Source organism: Cherax quadricarinatus, chromosome 46 (assembly GCF_038502225.1).
Source record: "Cherax quadricarinatus isolate ZL_2023a chromosome 46, ASM3850222v1, whole genome shotgun sequence".
Classification (NCBI taxonomy): domain Eukaryota; kingdom Metazoa; phylum Arthropoda; class Malacostraca; order Decapoda; family Parastacidae; genus Cherax; species Cherax quadricarinatus.
Genome location: NC_091337.1, coordinates 592,834 through 618,342, shown reverse-complemented (window position 1 = coordinate 618,342; position 25,509 = coordinate 592,834). Strand labels below are relative to the sequence as shown.

Here is a 25,509-nt window from a genome sequence, read left to right as displayed (position 1 = left end):
TGTATTTGGCTCTGTGAATGAGTTCTGAGGGAGTTGACGAGATTTATTAAGCTGACACATAAACGTACTTGATCCACCAGGCTGTGTATTATCTTAATATTGTACTAAAGTTCACCCCAAAATTTCTGAACCTGATCTCCCTAGAGCGCATAATTTACATCCGGCAATTGATACAGGGATTAAATACATTCTATACAGTGCACTAACTCTTGCGAGAGAGGATGGAATAAACGACAGTACAAAATACCGCAATAAAAGCGTTGGATACAATAAAGAATATCTCAATAAGCATAAAGGGTACAAGGCTTTTCAACAGATGAGAAATTTCAATTACTCAGATATGGTAAACACGAGGAAATTAAATCTTCATCAGAGTACAAAACAAATTCTGGCCACAAAATAGAGCGAAACACCAACGTCAAAGACCTGGGGGTGATCATGTCGGAGGATCTCACCTTCAAGGACCATAACATTGTATCAATCGCATCTGCTAGAAAAATGACAGGATGGATAATGAGAACCTTCAAAACTAGGGATGCCAAGCCCATGATGACACTCTTCAGGTCACTTGTTCTATCTAGGCTGGAATATTGCTGCACACTAACAGCACCTTTCAAGGCAGGTGAAATTGCTGACCTAGAAAATGAACAGAGAACCTTCACGGCGCGCATAACGGAGATAAAACACCTCAATTACTGGGAGCGCTTGAGGTTCCTAAACCTGTATTCCCTGGAACGCAGGCGGGAGAGATACATGATTATATACACCTGGAAAATCCTAGAGGGACTAGTACCGAGCTTGCACACGAAAATCACTACGAAAGCAAAAGACTTGGCAGATGATGCAACATCCCCCCAATGAAAAGCAGGGGTGTCACTAGCACGTTAAGAGACCATACAATAAGTGTCAGGGGCCCGAGACTGTTCAACTGCCTCCCAGCATACATAAGGGGGATTACCAACAGACCCCTGGCAGTCTTCAAGCTGGCACTGGACAAGCACCTAAAGTCGGTTCCTGACCAGCCGGGCTGTGGCTCGTACGTTGGTTTGCGTGCAGCCAGCAGCAATAGCCTGGTTGATCAGGCTCTGATCCACCAGGAGGCCTGGTCACAGACCGGGCCGCGGGGGCGTTGACCCCCGGAACTCTCTCCAGGTAAACTCCAGACCTTTTAAATATGAAAAATATTACTAACGAAGCCCTGTCCTCAACAGGGAATTTGATAAGTTTCTTGAAACTGCTCTTGGTCAATTAGACTATGGTTCCTCTGTTAACCTGCGCGCAGCAAGCACCAACAGTATGACTGACCAATTTTCAGCCAAGAAACTTGGTCAAGGATCGGGTTGTGTGGGGCAATGATCCCCAGAACACATAATACATTTTCTTATCTTCAGCTGCGATGGTGTGTAGAGGTCACCGTAAAAAGTTTGATTTTACTGGAGAATATCGTGACGAGACCACAGTCTTGACTGCAACTTTATCAGACAAATGTGAATAATGTCAATATTAGAAGGAAAAACTATTTTGAATTCCATTGAAGATACACAGATCACCCGCATATGGGAGACTGAAACTTATTAACTAATTAATTGTCCAAATTGGACCAAAACGTCGTCAGAATTTCCATTCTCCTCTGAGGGTGATTTGTGTATTCCAATCACGGTACTGTGCCTTTTTATTCTCCGTTAAAGATGTGTGTAAAGCGCAGCCTTTTACTCTCCTTAATTAGTAATATCATCGTTGTACGACTTGGGAAAGAATCTCAGGAGATTTCAACACTTTTGTCCACTATAGTAAATTTTTGCTGTCTGCTGGATTCTTAGTAAATTAGCCTGGAACGTGTCAGCATTCATTGTGATTAGCATTTTTTTGTTCCCTGTAATCACTGACGCCCTGTAGAGAGCGTACCTACGAGAGTATTAACGATGTTTTTTTTTCGAGTAATTAGCTGTTAGACAAGACTTTAATCCTAATTTTAATTATAAAGATTAAGATATTCTATATTCATTAGATCATATATTGCTGAAACTAACAGGACTTATCCACTAGACAAGAATTACTTGAGTATCTAATCGACGATGACCACTTAACATACAAATTTTGAAGCTAGACAGAGGTGCATATAGATCGTTCTGAGCGTTATCATTGCAACTGTTCGTCATAACAGTTTGAGGTGGGACTAAACGCTTGTAATTTGCTAGAATGTTAGTTTTCTACTGGATAAATTTCAGTGCGTCGCCTAAGTGGCTCCTCGATTGTCTCTTATAAGCAGGGTACATACTTTCCCAGGTAAGGCAATTAAGTACATTGTACTGAGCTTTCATTCTGAGCGTGTTTAGGTGTTGCGTGGGCAGGCATCAGTCAGTACTCACAACCATTAGAAGCACCAAGAAAAGTTCACACACTTGTCGTGCGCACTCATGTGCATGAGTCTTACTTTCAGTGATTCAAGTGAATTATTTTATTATTATTAAAGATTCGCCGGTATTCTCCCGGCCCGGGCTTTTTCCAAGTGGTGGCCCGGCTTTGGCTCCCTCTTTAGGGAGTGTCTGAGACCGAAGTCTCCAATGGGAGGAAGCACAAGGACCTCCTCATCTTTGGGACCAACTGTCCCCAGGCCTAGCCACAAGTTAGGCCTCTCTGGTCTGCCATCCCCTCCCCAAGGGGGCTAATGGGAATGACAGTCTTGTGAGCTGCAAGCTCCGGCTCAGGCACCTACCCTACCCTAGAAGGGTTAGGCATGGTGTCGATGATGATTCAAGTGATTTTTTTTTTTTTTTTTTCGCCGGTATTCTCCCGGCCCGGGTCTTTTCCAAGTAGTGGTGACCCGGCCTTGGCTCCCTATCTGGGGAGTGTCTCGAGACTTAACCTTGGCTCCCTATCTGGGGAGTGTCTCGAGACGTAAGTCTCCCATGGGAGGAGGTACAAGTACCTCCTCATCTTTGGGACCAAGTGTCCCCAGGCCTAGCCACATTCCCCGCCCTCACGGGGCTCGTAGGGAGAAGCTAGGCCTCTGGTCTGCCATCTACCCCGCCTCAAAGGGGCTCGTGGGGATGGCAGTCTCATGAGCTGCAGATGGTAGCAAGCTCAGGCCTCATTCAAGTGAAGAAGCACGCTGAAGGTGAAGCAGATTTTAAAATTGAAGACGTGGAACATGATATGACTATGGTGAAGGAATTGAGTGGCTGAATATTTATACTCTATCTCTCTCATTCTCTCTTCTTCTTCATAATTTAACATTATCAGCTAATTTTTATATTCTGTCAATATTTCTATTATAATGTACTTGAAAATATTAGCAAAAAAAAATTATTTACGTGGGGAAATATTTACAGTTTATATTATGCTTGGGTTGTACATTAGATAAGGTATATTTGCACAAACCTGCACACCCTGCACACCCTGCACACCCTGCACACCCTGCACACCCTGCACACCCTGCACACCCTGCACACCCTGCACACCCCGACTTCCAAAGTGTCCAGGTACGCAGTACCATATCCAGTCAGCCGGATCACACACAAAACTGGGTGTCCAAATAAAATGTCTGTAAACTATGCTTTCCTTTCGCGGATTGATAAGCATTCTGAACATGTCTTGTGGACCGGTGTATGTGGGAGGAAATGGAAATAAGTCACTTACTTTGTCTGTTTTTTTTTTTTTTTTGGGGGGGGGGGGTTATCCTAGGTAATTTACACAAATGTTACTATACATGATAATTTGTGTAACTGTATTTACGTGTACCTGTGCTTAAATAAACTTATTTAAATATCTTACATCCTAGGTCTAGGGCTCCCGGGTATAAAGCCGCTTAGAATTTCCATCAACAAGTTATCAGCGTTGAAAGATGTAGCCAGTCGTATGACGTACTCGGAAATTATCTCTTAAAAACCAAAGGCACTTACGGGATTATCAGCCTAGACACCTAAGAGATTTAAATTTTGCTAAAACAATGGCGGACTATAATGTTCCAGGTTCAGCGGTCTCTGGCTTAACCTGTGCCGGACTCAGTGTCAGCAGCGGTCGCTGGCTTAACCTGTGTCGGACTCAGTGTCAGCAGCGGTCGCTGGCTTAACCTGTGCCGGACTCAGTGTCAGCAGCGGTCGCTGGCTTAACCTGTGCCGGACTCAGTGTCAGCAGCGGTCGCTGGCTTAACCTCTGCCGGACTCAGTGGTCTGAAGGAGTTGAAAAGTATAGGATATGAAATTATAAGAGGAAAGGAAGGGGAGAGGGATTTTGGGAGGTAAGTAATGAAGGAGAGGGGGAAGAATGAACAGGAAATAGGAACTGGATAGGGAAAAGGTAACAGTAAGGAAGAAAGGAGTAGGGGCATAGAGATGAAGTAATGGACGAGAAGGAAGGAAGGAAGAGTGGATAAGTACTGAAAAACAAGTGAATTTTGGAAAGGGAGGGCGAGTAAAGGAGCTAGGGAGTGGATAGGGGTAAAAGAGGGCGTGGATCGGGGAAGGAAATGATGAATAGGGAGAAAGGAATTGAGGGTAGGGAGGTTGGCGGAAGCAAATGAGGGTTGGGACGAGAGGGTGGGTAGTAATGAGGGAGTGTACGGTGAGGAAGGAGGGGAGAGACAATAATAATGGTGGGGGTGTAAAGAGTGAAGCGTATCAGGAGGCTGGGTGGGTGGGTCACTCCGACTTTCACTAAGGGAAGGCAGTATATTCATTACATCCACTCCGCCTGTCTACTCTCACTTTCTCTCTGCGATATTGCTATCACCTTTTGTGACTTTGTCATCTTTTCTCTCCTAAACGTGAAAAATAATCGTGATGATTTAGGGACAGTAAGGGCTTAGATTTCCAATGGAGTTTCTGGTAAATTTGGTGACAGGAGGCTGATGACTCATATTATCAGCCTAGTTCATCGAAGATCAAAAGGCAAGTCATACTCACTCGCTAAACAACCCACCTCAAGTAAGACTATTGTCGGTGTAGCTGCTTACGCAGGTTACGCAGACAAAATACCACATATTGAATTTAATGACAGAATTAGCATGATTTCTTACATTCATAAAACGTGAATTAAAGTAAATTCTCACTGACAGACTCACACGTCTTTATTTATATACATTCAGATACACATACAACTGTTCAGACAAAAACAGAGGCCCGTATAACAATATAACAAAAAAGGGATACTGAAAAGTTTCACAAATAATAATGGTGAAGTAGAAGTTGACAGCTAGAGACCGTCAGCACTGTCTAAAACCATCCTTGACAGGAATGAAAACGGCAGCTGAAAGTTCTTCGAGGCGGCTCGCTCAGTCAACACACCCATACACACTCAGAAGGTATCCACAGGGCAACGAGCGATGTATGCCTGACACAGAGAAATGAACCTGGGGAAAGAGGGGAAGGGAAAGTAAGTGGGGGGGGGCCAGGGGAGGAAAAGAGAAATTTCCTATGTGAGAGAGTCGCTGAGTGAAGGGATCCCGTCACATGTATTCTGGTGGTGCAGTGAGCAACACACACACACACAAAGTCCTGTGCTACAACCACTGTTGCTGCACCTACAGTCTCCTGCAACAACTACAGCGAATTCACAAAAATACATAGCAACTCGGTGGGAAACTGTAGCACTGTCCTCACCCTCCATACTGAAAACCTGTCGAATGAGGCATTGATATTACAGTCGCACATTGGGTTACCTGTCGCATGGTCGTTGCTCTGCATCGTACCCGCTCGTCGCGTCTCGTCCTGGCTACACGCTACAGCATTCTTGGTGATTATCTGACTTTACTGTTGGTGAAGCAGTTGCTATATTTGACTTTTTCGGTGTAATGCTTTTATAGTGTGATGCTGGTATAGTGAGATGCTGGTATAGTGTGCTACTGGTATAGTGTGATGCTGGTATAGTGTGGTGCTGGTATAGTGTGATGCTGGTATAGTGTGGTGCTGGTATAGTGTGATGCTGGTATAGTGTGGTGCTGGTATAGTGTGATGCTGGTATAGTGTGATGCTGGTATAGTGAGATGCTGTTATAATGTGATGTTAGTATAGTGATGCTGGTATAGTATGATGCTGGTATAGTGTGCTACTGGTATAGTGTGATGCTGGTATAGTGTGGTGCTGGTATAGTGTGGTGCTGGTATAGTGTGGTGCTGGTATAGCGTGATGCTGGTATAGTGTGGTGCTGGTATAGTGTGGTGCTGGTATAGTGTGGTGCTGGTATAGTGAGATGCTGGTATAGTGTGCTACTGGTATAGTGTGATGCTGGTATAGTGTGATGCTGGTATAGTGAGATGCTGGTATAGTGTGCTACTGGTATAGTGTGATGCTGGTATAGTGTGGTGCTGGTATAGTGTGATGCTGGTATAGTGTGGTGCTGGTATAGTGTGATGCTGGTATAGTGTGGTGCTGGTATAGTGTGATGCTGGTATAGTGTGATGCTGGTATAGTGAGATGCTGTTATAATGTGATGTTAGTATAGTGATGCTGGTATAGTATGATGCTGGTATAGTGTGCTACTGGTATAGTGTGATGCTGGTATAGTGTGGTGCTGGTATAGTGTGGTGCTGGTATAGTGTGGTGCTGGTATAGCGTGATGCTGGTATAGTGTGGTGCTGGTATAGTGTGGTGCTGGTATAGTGTGGTGCTGGTATAGCGTGATGCTGGTATAGTGTGGTGCTGGTATAGTGTGCTACTGGTATAGTGTGATGCTGGTATAGTGTGGTGCTGGTATAGTGTGATGCTGGTATAGTGTGGTGCTGGTATAGTGTGCTACTGGTATAGTGTGATGCTGGTATAGTGTGGTGCTGGTATAGTGTGGTGCTGGTATAGTGTGGTGCTGGTATAGCGTGATGCTGGTATAGTGTGGTGCTGGTATAGTGTGGTGCTGGTATAGTGTGGTGCTGGTATAGCGTGATGCTGGTATAGTGTGGTGCTGGTATAGTGTGGTGCTGGTATAGTGTGGTGCTGGTATAGTGTGATGCTGGTATAGTGTGGTGCTGGTATAGTGTGGTGCTGGTATAGTGTGGTGCTGGTATAGCGTGATGCTGGTATAGTGTGGTGCTGGTATAGTGTGGTGCTGGTATAGTGTGGTGCTGGTATAGTGTGGTGCTGGTATAGTGTGATGCTGGTATAGTGTGGTGCTGGTATAGTGTGGTGCTGGTATAGTGTGGTGCTGGTATAGTGTGGTGCTGGTATAGTGTGATGCTGGTATAGTGTGGTGCTGGTATAGTGTGGTGCTGGTATAGTGTGGTGCTGGTATAGCGTGATGCTGGTATAGTGTGGTGCTGGTATAGTGTGGTGCTGGTATAGTGTGGTGCTGGTATAGTGTGGTGCTGGTATAGTGTGATGCTGGTATAGTGTGGTGCTGGTATAGTGTGATGCTGGTATAGTGTGGTGCTGGTATAGTGTGATGCTGGTATAGTGTGGTGCTGGTATAGTGAGATGCTGTTATAATGTGATGTTAGTATAGTGATGCTGGTATAGTATGATGCTGGTATAGTGTGCTACTGGTATAGTGTGATGCTGGTATAGTGTGGTGCTGGTATAGTGTGATGCTGGTATAGTGTGGTGCTGGTATAGTGTGGTGCTGGTATAGTGTGATGCTGGTATAGTGTGGTGCTGGTATAGTGTGATGCTGGTATAGTGTGGTGCTGGTATAGTGTGGTGCTGGTATAGTGTGATGCTGGTATAGTGTGGTGCTGGTATAGTGTGGTGCTGGTATAGTGTGGTGCTGGTATAGTGTGGTGCTGGTATAGTGTGATGCTGGTATAGTGTGGTGCTGGTATAGTGTGATGCTGGTATAGTGTGGTGCTGGTATAGTGTGATGCTGGTATAGTGTGATGCTGGTATAGTGTGGTGCTGGTATAGTGTGATGCTGGTATAGTGTGGTGCTGGTATAGTGTGGTGCTGGTATAGTGTGATGCTGGTATAGTGTGGTGCTGGTATAGTGTGATGCTGGTATAGTGTGGTGCTGGTATAGTGTGGTGCTGGTATAGTGTGGTGCTGGTATAGTGTGGTGCTGGTATAGTGTGATGCTGGTATAGTGTGGTGCTGGTATAGTGTGATGCTGGTATAGTGTGGTGCTGGTATAGTGTGATGCTGGTATAGTGTGGTGCTGGTATAGTGTGATGCTGGTATAGTGTGATGCTGGTATAGTGTGATGCTGGTATAGTGTGGTGCTGGTATAGTGTGGTGCTGGTATAGTGTGGTGCTGGTATAGTGTGATGCTGGTATAGTGTGGTGCTGGTATAGTGTGATGCTGGTATAGTGTGGTGCTGGTATAGTGTGGTGCTGGTATAGTGTGATGCTGGTATAGTGTGGTGCTGGTATAGTGTGATGCTGGTATAGTGTGGTGCTGGTATAGTGTGATGCTGGTATAGTGTGATGCTGGTATAGTGTGATGCTGGTATAGTGTGGTGCTGGTATAGTGTGATGCTGGTATAGTGTGGTGCTGGTATAGTGTGGTGCTGGTATAGTGTGGTGCTGGTATAGTGTGGTGCTGGTATAGTGTGGTGCTGGTATAGTGTGGTGCTGGTATAGTGTGATGCTGGTATAGTGTGATGCTGGTATAGTGTGGTGCTGGTATAGTGTGATGCTGGTATAGTGTGGTGCTGGTATAGTGTGATGCTGGTATAGTGTGATGCTGGTATAGTGTGGTGCTGGTATAGTGTGGTGCTGGTATAGTGTGGTGCTGGTATAGTGTGGTGCTGGTATAGTGTGATGCTGGTATAGTGTGGTGCTGGTATAGTGTGATGCTGGTATAGTGTGGTGCTGGTATAGTGTGGTGCTGGTATAGTGTGATGCTGGTATAGTGTGGTGCTGGTATAGTGTGATGCTGGTATAGTGTGGTGCTGGTATAGTGTGATGCTGGTATAGTGTGGTGCTGGTATAGTGTGGTGCTGGTATAGTGTGGTGCTGGTATAGTGTGGTGCTGGTATAGTGTGATGCTGGTATAGTGTGGTGCTGGTATAGTGTGATGCTGGTATAGTGTGGTGCTGGTATAGTGTGATGCTGGTATAGTGTGGTGCTGGTATAGTGAGATGCTGTTATAATGTGATGTTAGTATAGTGATGCTGGTATAGTATGATGCTGGTATAGTGTGCTACTGGTATAGTGTGATGCTGGTATAGTGTGGTGCTGGTATAGTGTGATGCTGGTATAGTGTGGTGCTGGTATAGTGTGGTGCTGGTATAGTGTGATGCTGGTATAGTGTGGTGCTGGTATAGTGTGATGCTGGTATAGTGTGGTGCTGGTATAGTGAGATGCTGTTATAATGTGATGTTAGTATAGTGATGCTGGTATAGTATGATGCTGGTATAGTGTGCTACTGGTATAGTGTGATGCTGGTATAGTGTGATGCTGGTATAGTGTGGTGCTGGTATAGTGTGCTACTGGTATAGTGTGGTGCTGGTATAGTGTGGTGCTGGTATAGTGTGCTACTGGTATAGTGTGGTGCTGGTATAGTGTGGTGCTGGTATAGTGTGGTGCTGGTATAGCGTGATGCTGGTATAGTGTGGTGCTGGTATAGTGTGGTGCTGGTATAGTGTGATGCTGGTATAGTGTGGTGCTGGTATAGTGTGATGCTGGTATAGTGTGGTGCTGGTATAGTGTGATGCTGGTATAGTGTGGTGCTGGTATAGTGTGATGCTGGTATAGTGTGATGCTGGTATAGTGTGGTGCTGGTATAGTGTGGTGCTGGTATAGTGTGGTGCTGGTATAGTGTGATGCTGGTATAGTGTGGTGCTGGTATAGTGTGATGCTGGTATAGTGTGATGCTGGTATAGTGTGGTGCTGGTATAGTGTGGTGCTGGTATAGTGTGCTACTGGTATAGTGTGGTGCTGGTATAGTGTGCTACTGGTATAGTGTGGTGCTGGTATAGTGTGGTGCTGGTATAGTGTGGTGCTGGTATAGTGTGATGCTGGTATAGTGTGCTACTGGTATAGTGTGATGCTGGTATAGTGTGCTACTGGTATAGTGTGGTGCTGGTATAGTGTGGTGCTGGTATAGTGTGGTGCTGGTATAGTGTGATGCTGGTATAGTGTGGTGCTGGTATAGTGTGGTGCTGGTATAGTGTGGTGCTGGTATAGTGTGGTGCTGGTATAGTGTGGTGCTGGTATAGTGTGGTGCTGGTATAGTGTGATGCTGGTATAGTGTGGTGCTGGTATAGTGTGGTGCTGGTATAGTGTGGTGCTGGTATAGTGTGGTGCTGGTATAGTGTGATGCTGGTATAGTGTGGTGCTGGTATAGTGTGGTGCTGGTATAGTGTGGTGCTGGTATAGTGTGGTGCTGGTATAGTGTGGTGCTGGTATAGTGTGGTGCTGGTATAGTGTGATGCTGGTATAGTGTGGTGCTGGTATAGTGTGGTGCTGGTATAGTGTGGTGCTGGTATAGTGTGGTGCTGGTATAGTGTGGTGCTGGTATAGTGTGGTGCTGGTATAGTGTGGTGCTGGTATAGTGTGATGCTGGTATAGTGTGGTGCTGGTATAGTGTGATGCTGGTATAGTGTGATGCTGGTATAGTGTGGTGCTGGTATAGTGTGGTGCTGGTATAGTGTGGTGCTGGTATAGTGTGGTGCTGGTATAGTGTGATGCTGGTATAGTGTGGTGCTGGTATAGTGTGATGCTGGTATAGTGTGGTGCTGGTATAGTGTGGTGCTGGTATAGTGTGGTGCTGGTATAGTGTGCTACTGGTATAGTGTGGTGCTGGTATAGTGTGATGCTGGTATAGTGTGGTGCTGGTATAGTGTGGTGCTGGTATAGTGTGCTACTGGTATAGTGTGGTGCTGGTATAGTGTGCTACTGGTATAGTGTGGTGCTGGTATAGTGTGGTGCTGGTATAGTGTGGTGCTGGTATAGTGTGATGCTGGTATAGTGTGGTGCTGGTATAGTGTGATGCTGGTATAGTGTGGTGCTGGTATAGTGTGATGCTGGTATAGTGTGATGCTGGTATAGTGTGGTGCTGGTATAGTGTGGTGCTGGTATAGTGTGGTGCTGGTATAGTGTGATGCTGGTATAGTGTGGTGCTGGTATAGTGTGATGCTGGTATAGTGTGATGCTGGTATAGTGTGATGCTGGTATAGTGTGGTGCTGGTATAGTGTGATGCTGGTATAGTGTGATGCTGGTATAGTGTGGTGCTGGTATAGTGTGATGCTGGTATAGTGTGGTGCTGGTATAGTGTGATGCTGGTATAGTGTGATGCTGGTATAGTGTGGTGCTGGTATAGTGTGGTGCTGGTATAGTGTGGTGCTGGTATAGTGTGATGCTGGTATAGTGTGGTGCTGGTATAGTGATGGTGGTATACGATCCAGATTACTGAAGTTGTAAGTAATCATTTTAAGCTCGTGACTACAGTCATGTTTATGCTAAATGAGGCAAGAGAAAAAAAACCGTATCTTGAGGGTTCTGATAATCCATCGTCAGCCTTAATGAAACCTAGTTTAGGTCAAAGCTCTCACTCTTTTGTACACATAATTCGATCAGTGGAGTGTGTGTGTGTGTGTGTGTGTGTGTGTGTGTGTGTGTGTGTGTGTGTGTGTGTGTGTGTGTGTGTGTGTGTGTGTACTCAACAAATTGTGGTTACAGGGGTCGAGACTCAGCTCCTGGCCCCGCCTCTTCACTGAGTGCTACTAGGTCCTCTCTCTCCCTGCTCCATGAGCTTTATCATACCTCATCTTAAATCTATGTATGTGTGAGTGTGTGTGTGTGTGTGTGTGTGCGTGCGCGCGCGCGCGCTTCTGCTGACTTGGTAATGGTGCTGGGTCAATCGCACAATGTTTTATTTTCACGAATTGTAATTTCACGATAGCGTGACATGTTAGTTTGTGCATGTTAGTTTGTGCATGTTAGTTTGTGCATGTTAGTTTGCTCTTAGGAAAAAACCTGACGTCACTAGTTCAGTGGTGCCGGCACTCTGACGGGGGCAGGGCAAGTGGGTGTGCATGAGGACACAGGAAGAGGCTGGGTAGTCGCTGGCTCTGTGATGGGTCATGGCAACCACGACCGCTGGCTCTGTGATGGGTCATGGCAACCACTACCGCTGGCTCTGTGATGGGTCATGGCAACCACTACCGCTGGCTCTGTGATGGGTCATGGTAACCACGACCGCTGGCTCTATGATGGGCCATGGCAACCACAACCACTGGCTCTATGATGGGTCATGACAACCACGACCGCTGGCTCTGTGATGGGTCATGGCAACCACAACCACTGGCTCTGTGATGGGTCATGGCAACCACAACCACTGGCTCTGTGATGGGTCATGGCAACCACAACCACTGGCTCTATGATGGGTCATGGTAACCACGACCGCTGGCTCTATGATGGGTCATGGCAACCACGACCGCTGGCTCTGTGATGTGTCATGGCAACCACGACTGCTGGCTCTGTGATGGGTCATGGGAACCACAACCACTGGCTCTGTGATGGGTCATGGGAACCACGACCGCTAGCTCTATGATGGGCCATGACAACCACAACCACTGGCTCTGTGATGGGTCATGGCAACCACAACCACTGGCTTTGTGATGGGTCATGGTAACCACGACCGCTGGCTCTATGATGTGTCATGGCAACCACGACCGCTGGCTCTGTGATGGGTCATGGGAACCACAACCACTGGATCTGTGATGGGTCATGGCAACCACAACCACTGGCTCTGTGATGGGTCATGGGAACTACAATCACTGGCTCTATGATGATACATGGTAACCACGACCGCTAGCTCTATGATGGATCATGGCAACCACGACCGCTGGCTCTGTGATGGGTCATGGGAACCACAACCACTGGCTCTGTGATGGGTCATGGTAACCACAACCACTGGCTCTGTGATGAGTCATGGTAACCACAACCACTGGCTCTGTGATGGGTCATGGTAACCACAACCACTGGCTCTGTGATGGGTCATGGTAACCACAACCACTGGCTCTGTGATGGGTCATGGTAACCACAACCACTGGCTCTGTGATGGGTCATGGTAACCACAACCACTGGCTCTGTGATGGGTCATGGGAACCACAACCACTGGCTCTGTGATGAGTCATGGTAACCACAACCACTGGCTCTGTGATGAGTCATGGTAACCACAACCACTTTCTCTGTGATGAGTCATGGTAACCACAACCACTGGCTCTGTGATGGGTCATGGTAACCACAACCACTGGCTCTGTGATGGGTCATGGGAACCACAACCACTGGCTCTGTGATGAGTCATGGTAACCACAACCACTGGCTCTGTGATGAGTCATGGGAACCACAACCACTGGCTCTGTGATGGGTCATGGTAACCACAACCACTGGCTCTGTGATGAGTCATGGGAACCACAACCACTGGCTCTGTGATGGGTCATGGTAACCACAACCACTGGCTCTGTGATGAGTCATGGGAACCACAACCGTGAGCTGACTGGTGTTGGACTCAGTGGTTTAAGTGTCACTCTTGCGAGCCATGAAAGCACACCAGTGCTGGACTGTGTTCTCAGTGCTGAGCAATAATTATTCACGCCACCTTACACACTTTGGTTATAGATGTAACCTTAATTTTTTAAGGGGTGGACCGGTAAGCCAGCGGAAGGTCTCGGTCAGATGATAAAAAGTTCCAGTGGCGGGTCATCATGTGACTAAGACCCGCGTCAGGAAACACTTGTCCTGTTTCCTGATGAATCTTACCTAACCTAACCTATTCATGTCACAGTTTTAATTCTGGTTACCTGTCAACATCTAATCTTCAGAAACTGTTCCTTATCTTAGCTTAGAGGTGCCACACCCTGACTGTCACCATCTCACCGCATATATTTATTCATCCTAAATAACACCATCTCAACAATCCTCCTTGCCTCACTATATACTCTCAATACGTCTCGTTCGTCTTACATTCCTTGATGATAAAGCACTAACATACATATGCACTCGGATTTATTGCCACGATGTTTATTTTCATTAGACACATCTTCATATCCCTTCCTACAACTGTGCCCCAAAATGCAGCTGCCAAAACATGAAGTTGAGTAAGTTTCTTCTTCTTGGAGATAGCGACATTAATTGAAAACAAATAATGAGCATAAATATGTTGATGATTCACCATCATCGACTTAATAATGCGTTCCACTTCAGAGAAAATATTTTCCAGCACAGCTGTAGAGATGGATGGAACAGCATCCAGTACAGCTGTAGAGGTGGTTGGAACAGCATCCAGCACCGCTGTAGAGATGGATGGAACAGCATCCAGCACAGCTGTAGAGATGGATGGAACAGCATCCAGCACAGTTGTAGAGATGGATGAAGCAGCTTCACAAGTGTTTCATTTCCTCACTTTAAAGATGTTAAGTTGAACTAACGAACCAGCCATTTCAGAAGAGTCCAATGTTCCCTACCTCCCCTCACAGACTACCCAGACTCGAACCTGGATGCCTCCCTATCCTCAGGTTCTATATGACCCATGACTCTTCCCTCTGATTAAAATAATGGGGCTGTTGTGTAGCAATTAACCTTCTGTCACATCTCCTGCCTCCTTGTATGGAGTCTTCCTCCACTACTTTTCCTTAAGTCAAACCACCTGCAGACATCTGTGTTGATCTGAAATGGAGTGAATACCAATAAGTTGTAGTACAAATAACAGTTTTGCCCATGAAAAAGGGGGAGTAATAAGCCAGTGATTAGTGAAAACCCACTGTGTGGGAGAAGAGCTGTCTTTTTAAAAAAGTAACCACGTTATCTAAGTGTCATTCTCCGTCAGGTGAACACAAATTTGATCTATGAATCTTAGTTGTGGTTTTGCTCCCGCTGTTCTGTCATTGTCTAACTTGTCTCTTCCTCTAATTATCTGTAGGTTATTGCCATATCTCCGCCTCTTCTCTCTTCTTTTAGTGCTTAATTTCAAGTTTATTCCGTTTATCTTTGTAAATTTTCTTCCTTAGTTCCAGTTCCAGACGTATTGTGAAGGAAGCCTTGAAAATTCCAGATTTTCGTACCGAATATAATTCGGAGTGAGTTGAACGAACACAGGTGTCAGATGTTCTAGGAGTGAGTTGAACACGAGTGTCAAGTGTTCTTGAAGTGGGTTGACCATGGGTGTTAAATATTCTAGGAGTGGGTTGAACACATGTTGAGTTCAGTGGGTTGAGCACTTCTTCATTTAGGTTGTTTAAAGCCATTCTTATGGTTGCTAGTTTGTCTTACATCACACATATGTTGAATGTGTTCCCAATTACTCTCTCTTTCTCTGCCGTGCATTTCTCATCCTTTGTTGTTTCACTTTCACTGCCATGTTAGCTTTCTGACTTTCTCTTGTGTGTGTGGGCATCACACCTTTCACTTCATGTATTTTTTTCATTAGTATATAAGTACACGAATATAAAACACTCACCACATATAAGCGAGTACACACACGCACACAAACACACACACACACACACACACACACACACACACACACACACACACACACACACACACACACACGGGGGCCAGGAGCTCGGACTCGACCCCCGCAACCTCAACTAGGTGAGTACACATACACACACGTATAAAATTATTTTAAGCTTAACTTACATAAGAACATAAGAACGAAGGAACACTGCAGAAGGCCTACTGGCCCATGTGAGGCAGGTCCAAGTCTCCTACCGGCTTAAGCCAATGCACCCAACCTAGTCAGGTCAGGTCACATTGACTTAAGGGAGGAACACGGCAACCGACCTGGTAGCACAAGCTATCAGGTCCAACTCACACCCACCCACATCCACTCATGTATTTATCCAACCTATTTTTAAAGCTACACAACGTTCTGGCCTCTATAACTGTACTTGGGAGTTTGTTCCACTCATCCACAACTCTATTACCAAACCAGTACTTTCCTATATCCTTCCTGAATCTGAATTTTTCCAACTTAAAACCATTGCTGCGAGTCCTATCTAGGCTAGATATTTTCAGCACACTATTTACATCCCCTTTATTTATTCCTGTCTTCCATTTATACACCTCAATCATATCCCCCCTAATTCTACGTCTTTCTAGAGAGTGCAGATTCAGGGCCCTTAGTCTAGATATCCAGTCCAACATTTTCCTTGTTGTAGCAATAGCAACATTATTGCGATCCATAAATGTGAGATCTTCTGACATCATTATTCCCAAGTCTTACACAGGAAGCTTCCGGTCTATTGAATTATTTGAGTTTGTCCTGTACTCAGTTTCAGTACAGTAATAGCTACCGGAGCCTTAAAATGTGAGTTGCGAAGAAAGATTTAAGCGAAACGCTAAAATTATCATTGTTAGTTGGTCAGAGGAGTGGAGACAACCATGCTTCTGTCGTGGCCGTCATAGATCCAACAAGAATCATATTTATACCTGGGTTAGTACACACGTCAGTGCTATAGAACCACCATCTACCATATTCATATATATATTCACTAAATCACAGTGTGACTTTATAGACGGTCCAAGTCGGACCGAAATGTTGTCGTAAGCTCCTCTATCCCGCGTGTCGGTTATTTGTATTTTTGCAAGCTATTTTATATTTAATACTCAGTCTTTTTTTTTTTTGTCGATCTCCATTCTTTATTTGGTCTGAATTTTCTTTCTTCCATTTCCCTTACATGGCACTTATCAACATTAGTTCCATTATCCCTCCGTTACTCCATTTGCTTAACTGATTAAAATTAGCTTTAATAGATTTGCCGTACTTTTTATTTACGTTGTACCAGTTTTTTCACGTCTCTACAAATAAATTACTAGAGTTCTTCTATTCCTTCTGGGACACTTTTCCTCTTGTCAATGCTCACATTGTCCTCTTAACCATTTTAGTATTTTTTGCCTTTGCGTCTCGTATGTTTTCATGTTTCAGAATTAGATTTTGAGAGGTGACAAAAAAAAAAACTTCGTAAAATCTACATAGATACAGTGTATGTGTGTGTGGTTTCAAAATGTAAGCTGTGGAAAAGCTTTTGTGATACCATGTTGAGCATCGTCCTAAATTACTAGAGCGACAAATTACCATCAAGAATAATTGCATTGGTGAACTAGAACGTGGCATTATTAACCTATGAAAGCTTTACATCAACTCTCTAATGACACACACACACACGCACACAAGTGTGTGTGTGTGTGTGTGTGTGTGTGTGTGTGTGTGTGTGTGTGTGTGTGTGTGTGTGTGTGTGTGTATGTGTGTGTGTGTGTGTGTGTGTGTGTGTGTGTATGTGTGTGTGTGTGTGTGTGTGTGTGTGTGTGTGTGTGTGTGTGTGTGTGTGTGTGTGTGTGTGTGTGTGTGTGTGTGTGTGTACCTGAGAAAGAATTGTGCTTGAGAAAGAAGCATTTAAGATGGCCCACTGGCCAAGGCCAGGAGGTCCACTTAAATCAAATCTTACCAAAACATACAGCTGCACAAAAGAGAACGAAAGAATTTTTTAATTTTCTTAAATATATGTGGATGTAATACTGATGGCAAGGATATATTATTATTAATGTTATGGAAGAAGATTAGCTAGATGTACCACTTGAGGATCCAGCAGGAATGTATAAGCGGGTCAGGTTGCAGTAAGGGGAGGGGTTTGTGTCATTTGTCTTGGTAGTGAGTATGAGCTGAGGTAATTGTAATGGGAAGTACGGTGCATGAACTTTGAAAGTCGGGTGAGGAGGCTTTCATTAGGTGGGTTATCGTTGGGTCGTACGTTATGTCCGCCCCTTCTGAAAAGACATCTGGAGAGTAAGGGAGGGCGAAAACATTTTATTCTGGGTATCATCTTGAAATGCTACGTAAGATATCGTGACCGATATACATTTTGTACGGAAGATGGAGGGGCGGAGACAGTGTCACACACTGATTAACCATCAATGGTATATCAGACTATCATGGCATGACAGATGGTTACCACGTAAGTGAACATCACATTTTCTCACGTACAAAATTTTGTATAAGAATTTTTATGATTTTTTCTATAGTGATTCCTTTCTTTGGGCTAAAACATTTTTCATAGGGGTAGATTCTCGTTTTTTATTTATTTATCTACTTTATTAGCGGCGATCGAAACCTAGCTTTTGGGTCACATCTCGAATAAATGGTGTGGCTAACTCCATGCCCTTTCAGGCAATTTTGCTTCAGTCACAAACATTTTCTTGATTGTGTCTGTTTCCCCTGGTTGTTCATTCACATTTACGAATAACAGTATGGGTATAAAAAGAAAGGGAACCTTGTGGTACCATGTAAATTCTGTCTGTCCTAAACTAACCTCTCTCACTATGTCTTTCTGTCGTCAGTTTAAGTCATCTCTTATAGTATCACTGTAGTGGCCTTCCAATCGCTCCAGCTTAGTATCCTAGATCGTCCACGGTCTCTTGTGATGGATCCTGCCAAGCGTTTTTTCAACAGTCAGGAAATAGTCAGCCCGTAGGTCATTTTTCTTTTGCCATTTTATAAGAGTATTCAATTAGGTTAGGTCGGATTTCTTCTCTCTAAATCTTTACTTACTTATAACTCTGGTTATGTTTTTGAAGTGCTTCCCTAGCTTCCTATTATATTATATTATCTTCAGTGATTTACTGTAGATCCTGGTTAGTGTGATGAATGGTTTTGAAAACCGACAAGTTGAAGAATTGAGACACTTATGCAACACATGGGAATCTTTATTGAAGAAACGTTTCGCCACACAGTGGCTTCATCAGTCCAGTACAAAGTAGAAATGGGTAAGGAGAGTAGAAGTTTGAGGTAATCAGTCCCTCAACCTGGAATCGATGTGTTCAGTCCATCACTCTTGTAGGAAGTGCAGCACAGGGCCAGAGAGGTGGCTTATATACAGCGGTGAGATGAGTTTAAGCAGGAGGAGGCGGGATCACAGTGGGACCTGCCACTAGTGTAAGTAGGTCGTCGTCCAAAGGTTGGACAAGCGTTGAAGTCTTTGTACCAAGATCCCATGATGTTGCAGTGTCTGACAGATGTGATGAATGGTTTTGAAAACCGACTTCTACTCTCCTTACCCATTTCTACTTTGTACTGGACTGATGAAGCCACTGTGTGGCGAAACGTTTCTTCAATAAAGATTCCCATGTGTTGCATAAGTGTCTCAATTCTTCATCCTGGTCAGTGCCTGCGTAGTATCTCTGCTGAATCCTTCAGTATCCACGGTGAGATATTATCTGGCCCCATTTCCTTTGATGTGCCCAGTTCATTCAGGTGATTTATTAACCTCATGTTGTTGCAGCTGTGTAGCTTAGAATTGTGTGGCAATTGTACTGCTTGAGGTTTGTTTTAATTAATCGCGTATATCCCTGTTATCATCTATGAATTACCCCCATTTTCTTCTGTGTGTTTACTTGTGATCATTAACATTAGTTTTCTCTCGATGTAACCGTGTAGTAATTTGGAATGTACTTTAGTCTTAGATCCTGTCTTATTGTTTTTACGTCTCATGATTTTCAGGCATTCAGTCATGGCCACTCTCTAATGTCCTCGGTTGCCTTCCCTCCTTTTTTTATATACATATTTTCCATGCTTTCTTGTTCTTCGTTCTTTTTTTTTTAAATTCTTGGCTTTCTTTGAATCTCTCTCTCTCTCAAGCACTGAGCAAAATCTTTCAGTGTCTTCTCTACATTTTAAGATAAGGAGTTTTGGGGTCTTTATCACTGTCACTCTGGCTCAATATAAAATCCAATTCTGATGTTCCTCTCATTCTTGTTGGACCTTCTGGTAGGTAGACCCTAGCTGAGGGTTGGTAGACCCTAGCTGGGGGTTGGTACACCCTAGCTGAGGGTAGGTAGACCCTTGCTGGGGATAGGCTGACCTTTTTTTCTGTCCAGATGAATGCTAACCTCACTGTACTGGACCCTGCCTCCCGCTATCCTTCATTTGTGTATGTGTACACAGAAAGATGTACTCATCTCGTTCTTCCCTTATGATCCGTTATAGCATAGGGCTAATAATCTCAGGATACACGCGTATCCTGGCCCTGCCGCTTCACTGGCCGCTACTGGGTCACTCTCCCCGCACCATTAGCTTTATCATACCTCTGCTTAAAGCTATGAATGGATCCTGCGTGTGTGTATGTGTGTGTGTGTGTGTACTCACATGCGTGAATTTGTATGTATAAAAGTTCTCAGTCAACTCTGTATTTTGATTGTCACGTGAAATGCAGTAAGTCATTGTTTATCATTATCAAGCCTAGAATATGTGACGGTCTTGACTGTTGTTATCTAAGTCAGTGTGTGTTTTGCAGATGGTGTGTCGACGGTGCTGGTGATATGAGACTCCAGGCAATGTGTGTGGTAGTGCTGGTGTGGACGTTGGCGCTTGTGTCTGCTGCCAGTTCTCTTATGATCAAGGAGGAGCCCCAAGGGAACACTGAACTCTACGTGGCTCCTGTCTCCTACAGTCGCAAGGACGGGAAGTCTCTTCCCAGCACCATCATCATCTCCAGACCTCTCGGCATCCAGCCGTATTCCAAGGACAGAAAACATCCTGACATTTTCTCCATAGTCTCCGAAGAGGAGGACTCAGGTGAAGACGGTCTCCACCTCAAACCAAACATCAAGTTCTATAAGATTGAATGCAAGAGTGGGAGGTCGTGCACCTCCATCATCCCAGCCAGATCCATTACATTCGACAAGCCTACAGCTAAGCCTTTCACAGACGAAGATATTAAAAAATATCTCAAGCAGTTTAGTCTTCGCGATGGGTTTCCTTACGATGATGATTATGAATCAAGTGGCACTCCCAAAGAGCCGAAGGAAAGCCAGGAAATGAGACACATCGGGGAGACTGATGACTCTGAACACCACACCCAGAGGGCATTCAGCTCTCCTCATTTCAATAGACCTGGCTTCTGGCCGAGGCCTTCGAAGGGTCAAGTGTTCAAGTATGAACAATATGATCCTGACGAATTAAATAGTCCCCCAGGGGTGCACATCCCGGTGAGAAATCCCTCCATTAATTGGGACAAAATTTCGGAAACATTTCCAAAGAGGAGCCCAACGACGGAGTGGCAAAGAGTGCGACCATTTCGTCCTGGCCCTCAGCACTCCACATCTAGTTATTTTTCCAGACCTCATCAGTCCTCTCGCCCGTATCTGAACTATCACAGTAACGATGATAGAATCCATTTTCCCTACGATCATCCCCGGCCCTCCTCAGTGACAACGGCTCGAGCTGCACCGTATGACGGTGTGTGGAAGCGCTACAGCATGTCGACAGTGTCCCAGCACGACAAGGACACTGGAGAATGGGTCAAAATTTCGATGAGCAACACCGAACTCGACCAAGGGGTGTTCAAGAAGCACCCTGATGCCCTGAGAGAGTCTACTCATCATGCCAAGGCCAGCCTGACGGTACTTGGGCTGAGTGAACAATTGCCTCCGTCCAGTTTCAGCGGCCGCCTCCCACAGGGCACCCACTTGATGGAGGTGCCCAATACCCTACCCGGCAGGCCTCCTGCACTAATCGAGACAGATGGGAGTAAAGTAGCAACGGTGAGTCTGCGGGTAACCAACCCAGGGCAAACAACTTCCTCTTCTCCCGTCTCCTTCACCTCTGTCACGCCCACGGAACTTACCAAAATGAGTGTTCCTTTCTCTCTCATCTCTACTAAATCTCTCAATGAGGAATCCCCCAACAGCACTACTACTACTACTACTACCACCACAACTACTCCTTCTACTTCTACTGCCCCTCCTACCACCTCCACTACCACTCTCAAAGCCACAACAACAACCACAACCACTACAACCACCACAACCACCACTGAAACGCCCCAGCGAGAGGAAGAAGAATCTTTTATGGACAATCCTTACGCGGTGATGGCTGCCGTGGGTGCTGGTCTTATTCCTGCCACTTTTGCTGCTCTCTTGCCGGCGTTCGTGGGCAGGCGCCGCAGACGATCATTGCTCACTCCCTCGGGCGTCGTCAGAATACCCCTGGAGCTGGAGGAGCTGGTCGTGAGGGTGCGACGGGCGTTGAAACGCCTCCACGGACACAGATGACTAGACAAACAACACCAACTGATGCAGGTTTAGCAGACGGTACCGTCAACACCCCCACTGATGCCACTGTTTTGTCCTGACTCCCACTAACCTGTAGACGGACCATTGATGACGACCCACTGTACGACTCCTTTTGCTCTCCACTGCACGACTCGTTTTAAACTTCACTGCATGACCTGTTGCACGACTCGATTCATGCCCCACTGTACGACCTGCTGCACGATTCGTTTCAAGCCCCGCTGTACGACTCATTTCATGTCCCACTGTACGACCTGTTGCACGACTCGTTTAATGCCCCACTGTACGACCTGTTGCACGACTCGCTTCATGCTTCACTGTACGATCTGTTGCATTTGTTTCATGCCCCACTGTATGACCTGCTGCACGACTCCCTTCATGCTTCACTGTACGACCAATTGCACGACTCATTTCATGCCTCAGTGTACGACCTGCCCATTGAATGAGCCTTAACCCCCCTCCCCCCGGGCTACCCAATCCTGCCGAATTTATCAATTTGCTGAAATATAATACCAATATTACGAAAGAACTGGAGAGCTGAGACAGTCATCCAGTCAGTCTATTAACTGTTTTTTCTACATTCTTAGAGGCTATTATAATGCATAATGTTAATAGAACACAAACCAAGAGAAAGCTCTTTGTAGTAATTAAGAAGATTTCTGCTCATCTGTAGTGACACAAGAGGGTTAGTGTAGTAACTGTTACTTTAGTTATCTTTTTAACAACAAATTATTTTCTTCCTTTACAGAACAACAGACTCAGCTGGATGCCAGGAAGGCTCATCAGGGAGCAATAACAGACTCAGCTGGATGCCAGGAAGGCTCATCAGGGAGCAATAACAGACTCAGCTGGATGCCAGGAAGGTTCATCAAGGAGCAATAACAGACCCAGCTGGATGCCAGAAAGGTTTATCAGCTGGATGACCCAGCTGGATGCCAGGAAGGTTCATCAAGGAGCAATAACAGACTCAGCTGGATGCCAAGAAGGTTCACCAGGGAGCAATAACAGACCCAGATGGATGCCAGGAAGGTTCACCAGGCAGTAATAATGTATGCTGGCTATACTTCAAGGATACACTTAAGTATAATGGCTATACCACAAGAACTTGATAACTGTGTTACAAGAACTATGTAATGACTATTCGAGTATTACGAGAACGACGTATGACCACACGAAAAGAATGACAATCAGCTGGTTGGTTAATGGGGGGTTAAAGCCTGTTGACTGCACGAGGGTCATTAAGACTGCATGGTAACCTTTTCACTACCAAACAATAGTAATTTAATCCCTAAAATAGAAATTAACGTAAACTCTCAGTATACACACTCAGTGACTATTTTATTTGGTACATTTTTTTAGTACTGGGCAGGGTCCCCCAGAACAGCCTGAATTCTTCGTGGTATAGATTCACCAAAGTGCTGGAAACATTCCTTAGAGATCCTGGTCTATATTGATAGCATCACGTACTTGTTGCGGATTTATCGGCTGCACTTTCATGCTGCAAATCTCTCGTTCCACCATATCCCAAAGGTTTATGGCAAATTCTGACCCTACCATCCACATGTCGCAGCAGAAATCGCGATTTGTCCGACCAGGTATGGTTTTTCCAATTTTCAGCTGTCCAGTTTTGGTGAGCCTGTTGTCCGCTGTAGTCTCATTTTCCTGATTTTAGCTATCAGGAGTGCAACCTGCTGTGGCCAATGCTCTTTAAGGCTCGTTGTGTTGTACTTTCAGAGATGGTCCTCTGCATATTTCTATTGTAAAGCTTAGATGAGTTATTGTTACCTTCCAGTCAGCTTGAACCAGTCTGGCCATTCTTCACTCACCTCTCTCAAGGCTTTTCGCCCACAAAACCGCCTCTCACTGGGGGTTTTGTGTTTTTCACACCATTCTCTGTAAACTCTAGAGATTGTTATGCGTGAAAATCCCAGGAGATGAACACTTTCTGAGATACTCCAACCACCCGTCTGGCACCACGGTCAAAGTCACTTATATCACATTTCTGCCACCTTTCTGATGCTTGGTCTCAGCAATAACTGAACCTCTTAACCATATCTATAAGCTTCTAGGCAGTTGGTGTTGCCGCGTGATTGCTGTTTAACTATATGCATCCACGAGCAAGTGTACAGATGTACTTAATAAAGCGTCCATGGAGTGTATAAACTGGGAGATATACACCCCTCGGAGTATATATCCTGTGATATATACTCCTCGGAGTATATATCCTGTGATATAAATGATATAAACTACTTAACTATGCTAATTTTATTTCAGTAAGTCTTTAAGTCAGAAGCTACAATAAAAGACTTAAAAGAATTCTAAAATCTTTATTACTTGACTAAGTGCAAATTAAAGTTAGTTTTTTTATTCCTAAAGATTTACAAACCAAAGTAAACTCCGTGTTTGTGGTAGAACATAGATGAATTTTGATAATGGTTTGTTCAAGCTTGATCTCTTCACGCCGTGTGTGTGGCCGGTCAAACTGCAAAACTTTTATCTATATACACACACATTTACCATGTTATATATACCAGAATATTTTTTTATTGCACAAAATAGTTTTTTGTTTAAAAATAGTTCCGTTTCATTGTGATTGTTAGAACTTGTATGAGGAGTGAGCAATAATGTGGACCCAAACTAAATCTAAGGTTGTTGGCATTATTATTATTATTATTATTATTGCTATTATTATTATTATTATTATTATTATTATTATTATTATTATTATTATTATTATTATTATTATTATTGCTATTATTATTATTATTATTATTATTATTATTATTATTATTATTATTACATAAGGAAAGAGCTAAACCCATGTGGGTGATGCAGCTACCACTGTACCTTCTTCATGGAAGCTGGTGCCTTGATCCAGAGAATCGTAACTACCCTACCTTTCTTGGGAGTGAATCAGGTTGCTTCCCATTCGTCCTGTGCTCTGCATAACCCCTACCAGTGTGGCGCTTCCAACTTAAATACACTGATAACAATAATATTACCACTGTACCATTTTTTACAGAGGTTAAAGACTCAATTAATAATTCATTAGAAGACGTGTATGAGAGTCTTTGATGCTCAGGGTCTGCCTGTTATGTCATCAACACATTGGCTTTAAATGATTTTTTAATACATATTTTTTTAATAAAACCTGAAAACATAAATGAATAAGGAAAATAAAAAGCAGAAAATGGGGAAATGTATTTAAAAGAAACTAATAGATCGCTGTTCACATTACATGTTTTGTTCAGCTGTGACATAAGTTCTATTATAAATATACGTATATGTATATAATATGTATATATATACATATATATTTATATATGTATATGTATATTTGTAAGAAAAATACTGTATTGTTTTCAAGAGACTACTTGCACTCAGATATGTTTACATAACTAAAGATGACACCTTAATTGTACGTCATCTCTGACACACTGGTGTCATGTGAGGTAAAATTATAGATTGATGAGTATGGGAACATCTTTTTAGGATTCCCTTTCATGCTGGTCTTCACATGCATGAAAGAACTGTTGAACTGGCTAAGGAGTATGTCTTCAAAGAGGGAGTAGA

General features: G+C 44.3%; 1 protein-coding gene across 1 annotated transcript; it reads left to right on the top strand.

Moving 5' to 3' along the window:
- Window positions 1-5,438: 5,438 nt before the first annotated feature.
- On the top strand, window positions 5,439-24,479 carry LOC128696651 (uncharacterized). The gene is made up of 3 exons (XM_070094419.1): window positions 5,439-5,733; window positions 20,160-21,957; window positions 22,685-24,479. Exon 2 carries the CDS (start codon window positions 20,185-20,187, stop codon window positions 21,916-21,918), a length of 1,734 nt encoding a protein of 577 aa, XP_069950520.1. The 5' UTR covers window positions 5,439-5,733; window positions 20,160-20,184; the 3' UTR covers window positions 21,919-21,957; window positions 22,685-24,479.
- Window positions 24,480-25,509: the final 1,030 nt, after the last annotated feature.

Excerpts from the sequence above, each read along its gene's own strand:
- LOC128696651 (XM_070094419.1), top strand. The coding sequence starts at position 20,185 with ATGAGACTCCAGGCAATGTGTGTGGTAGTGCTGGTGTGGACGTTGGCG.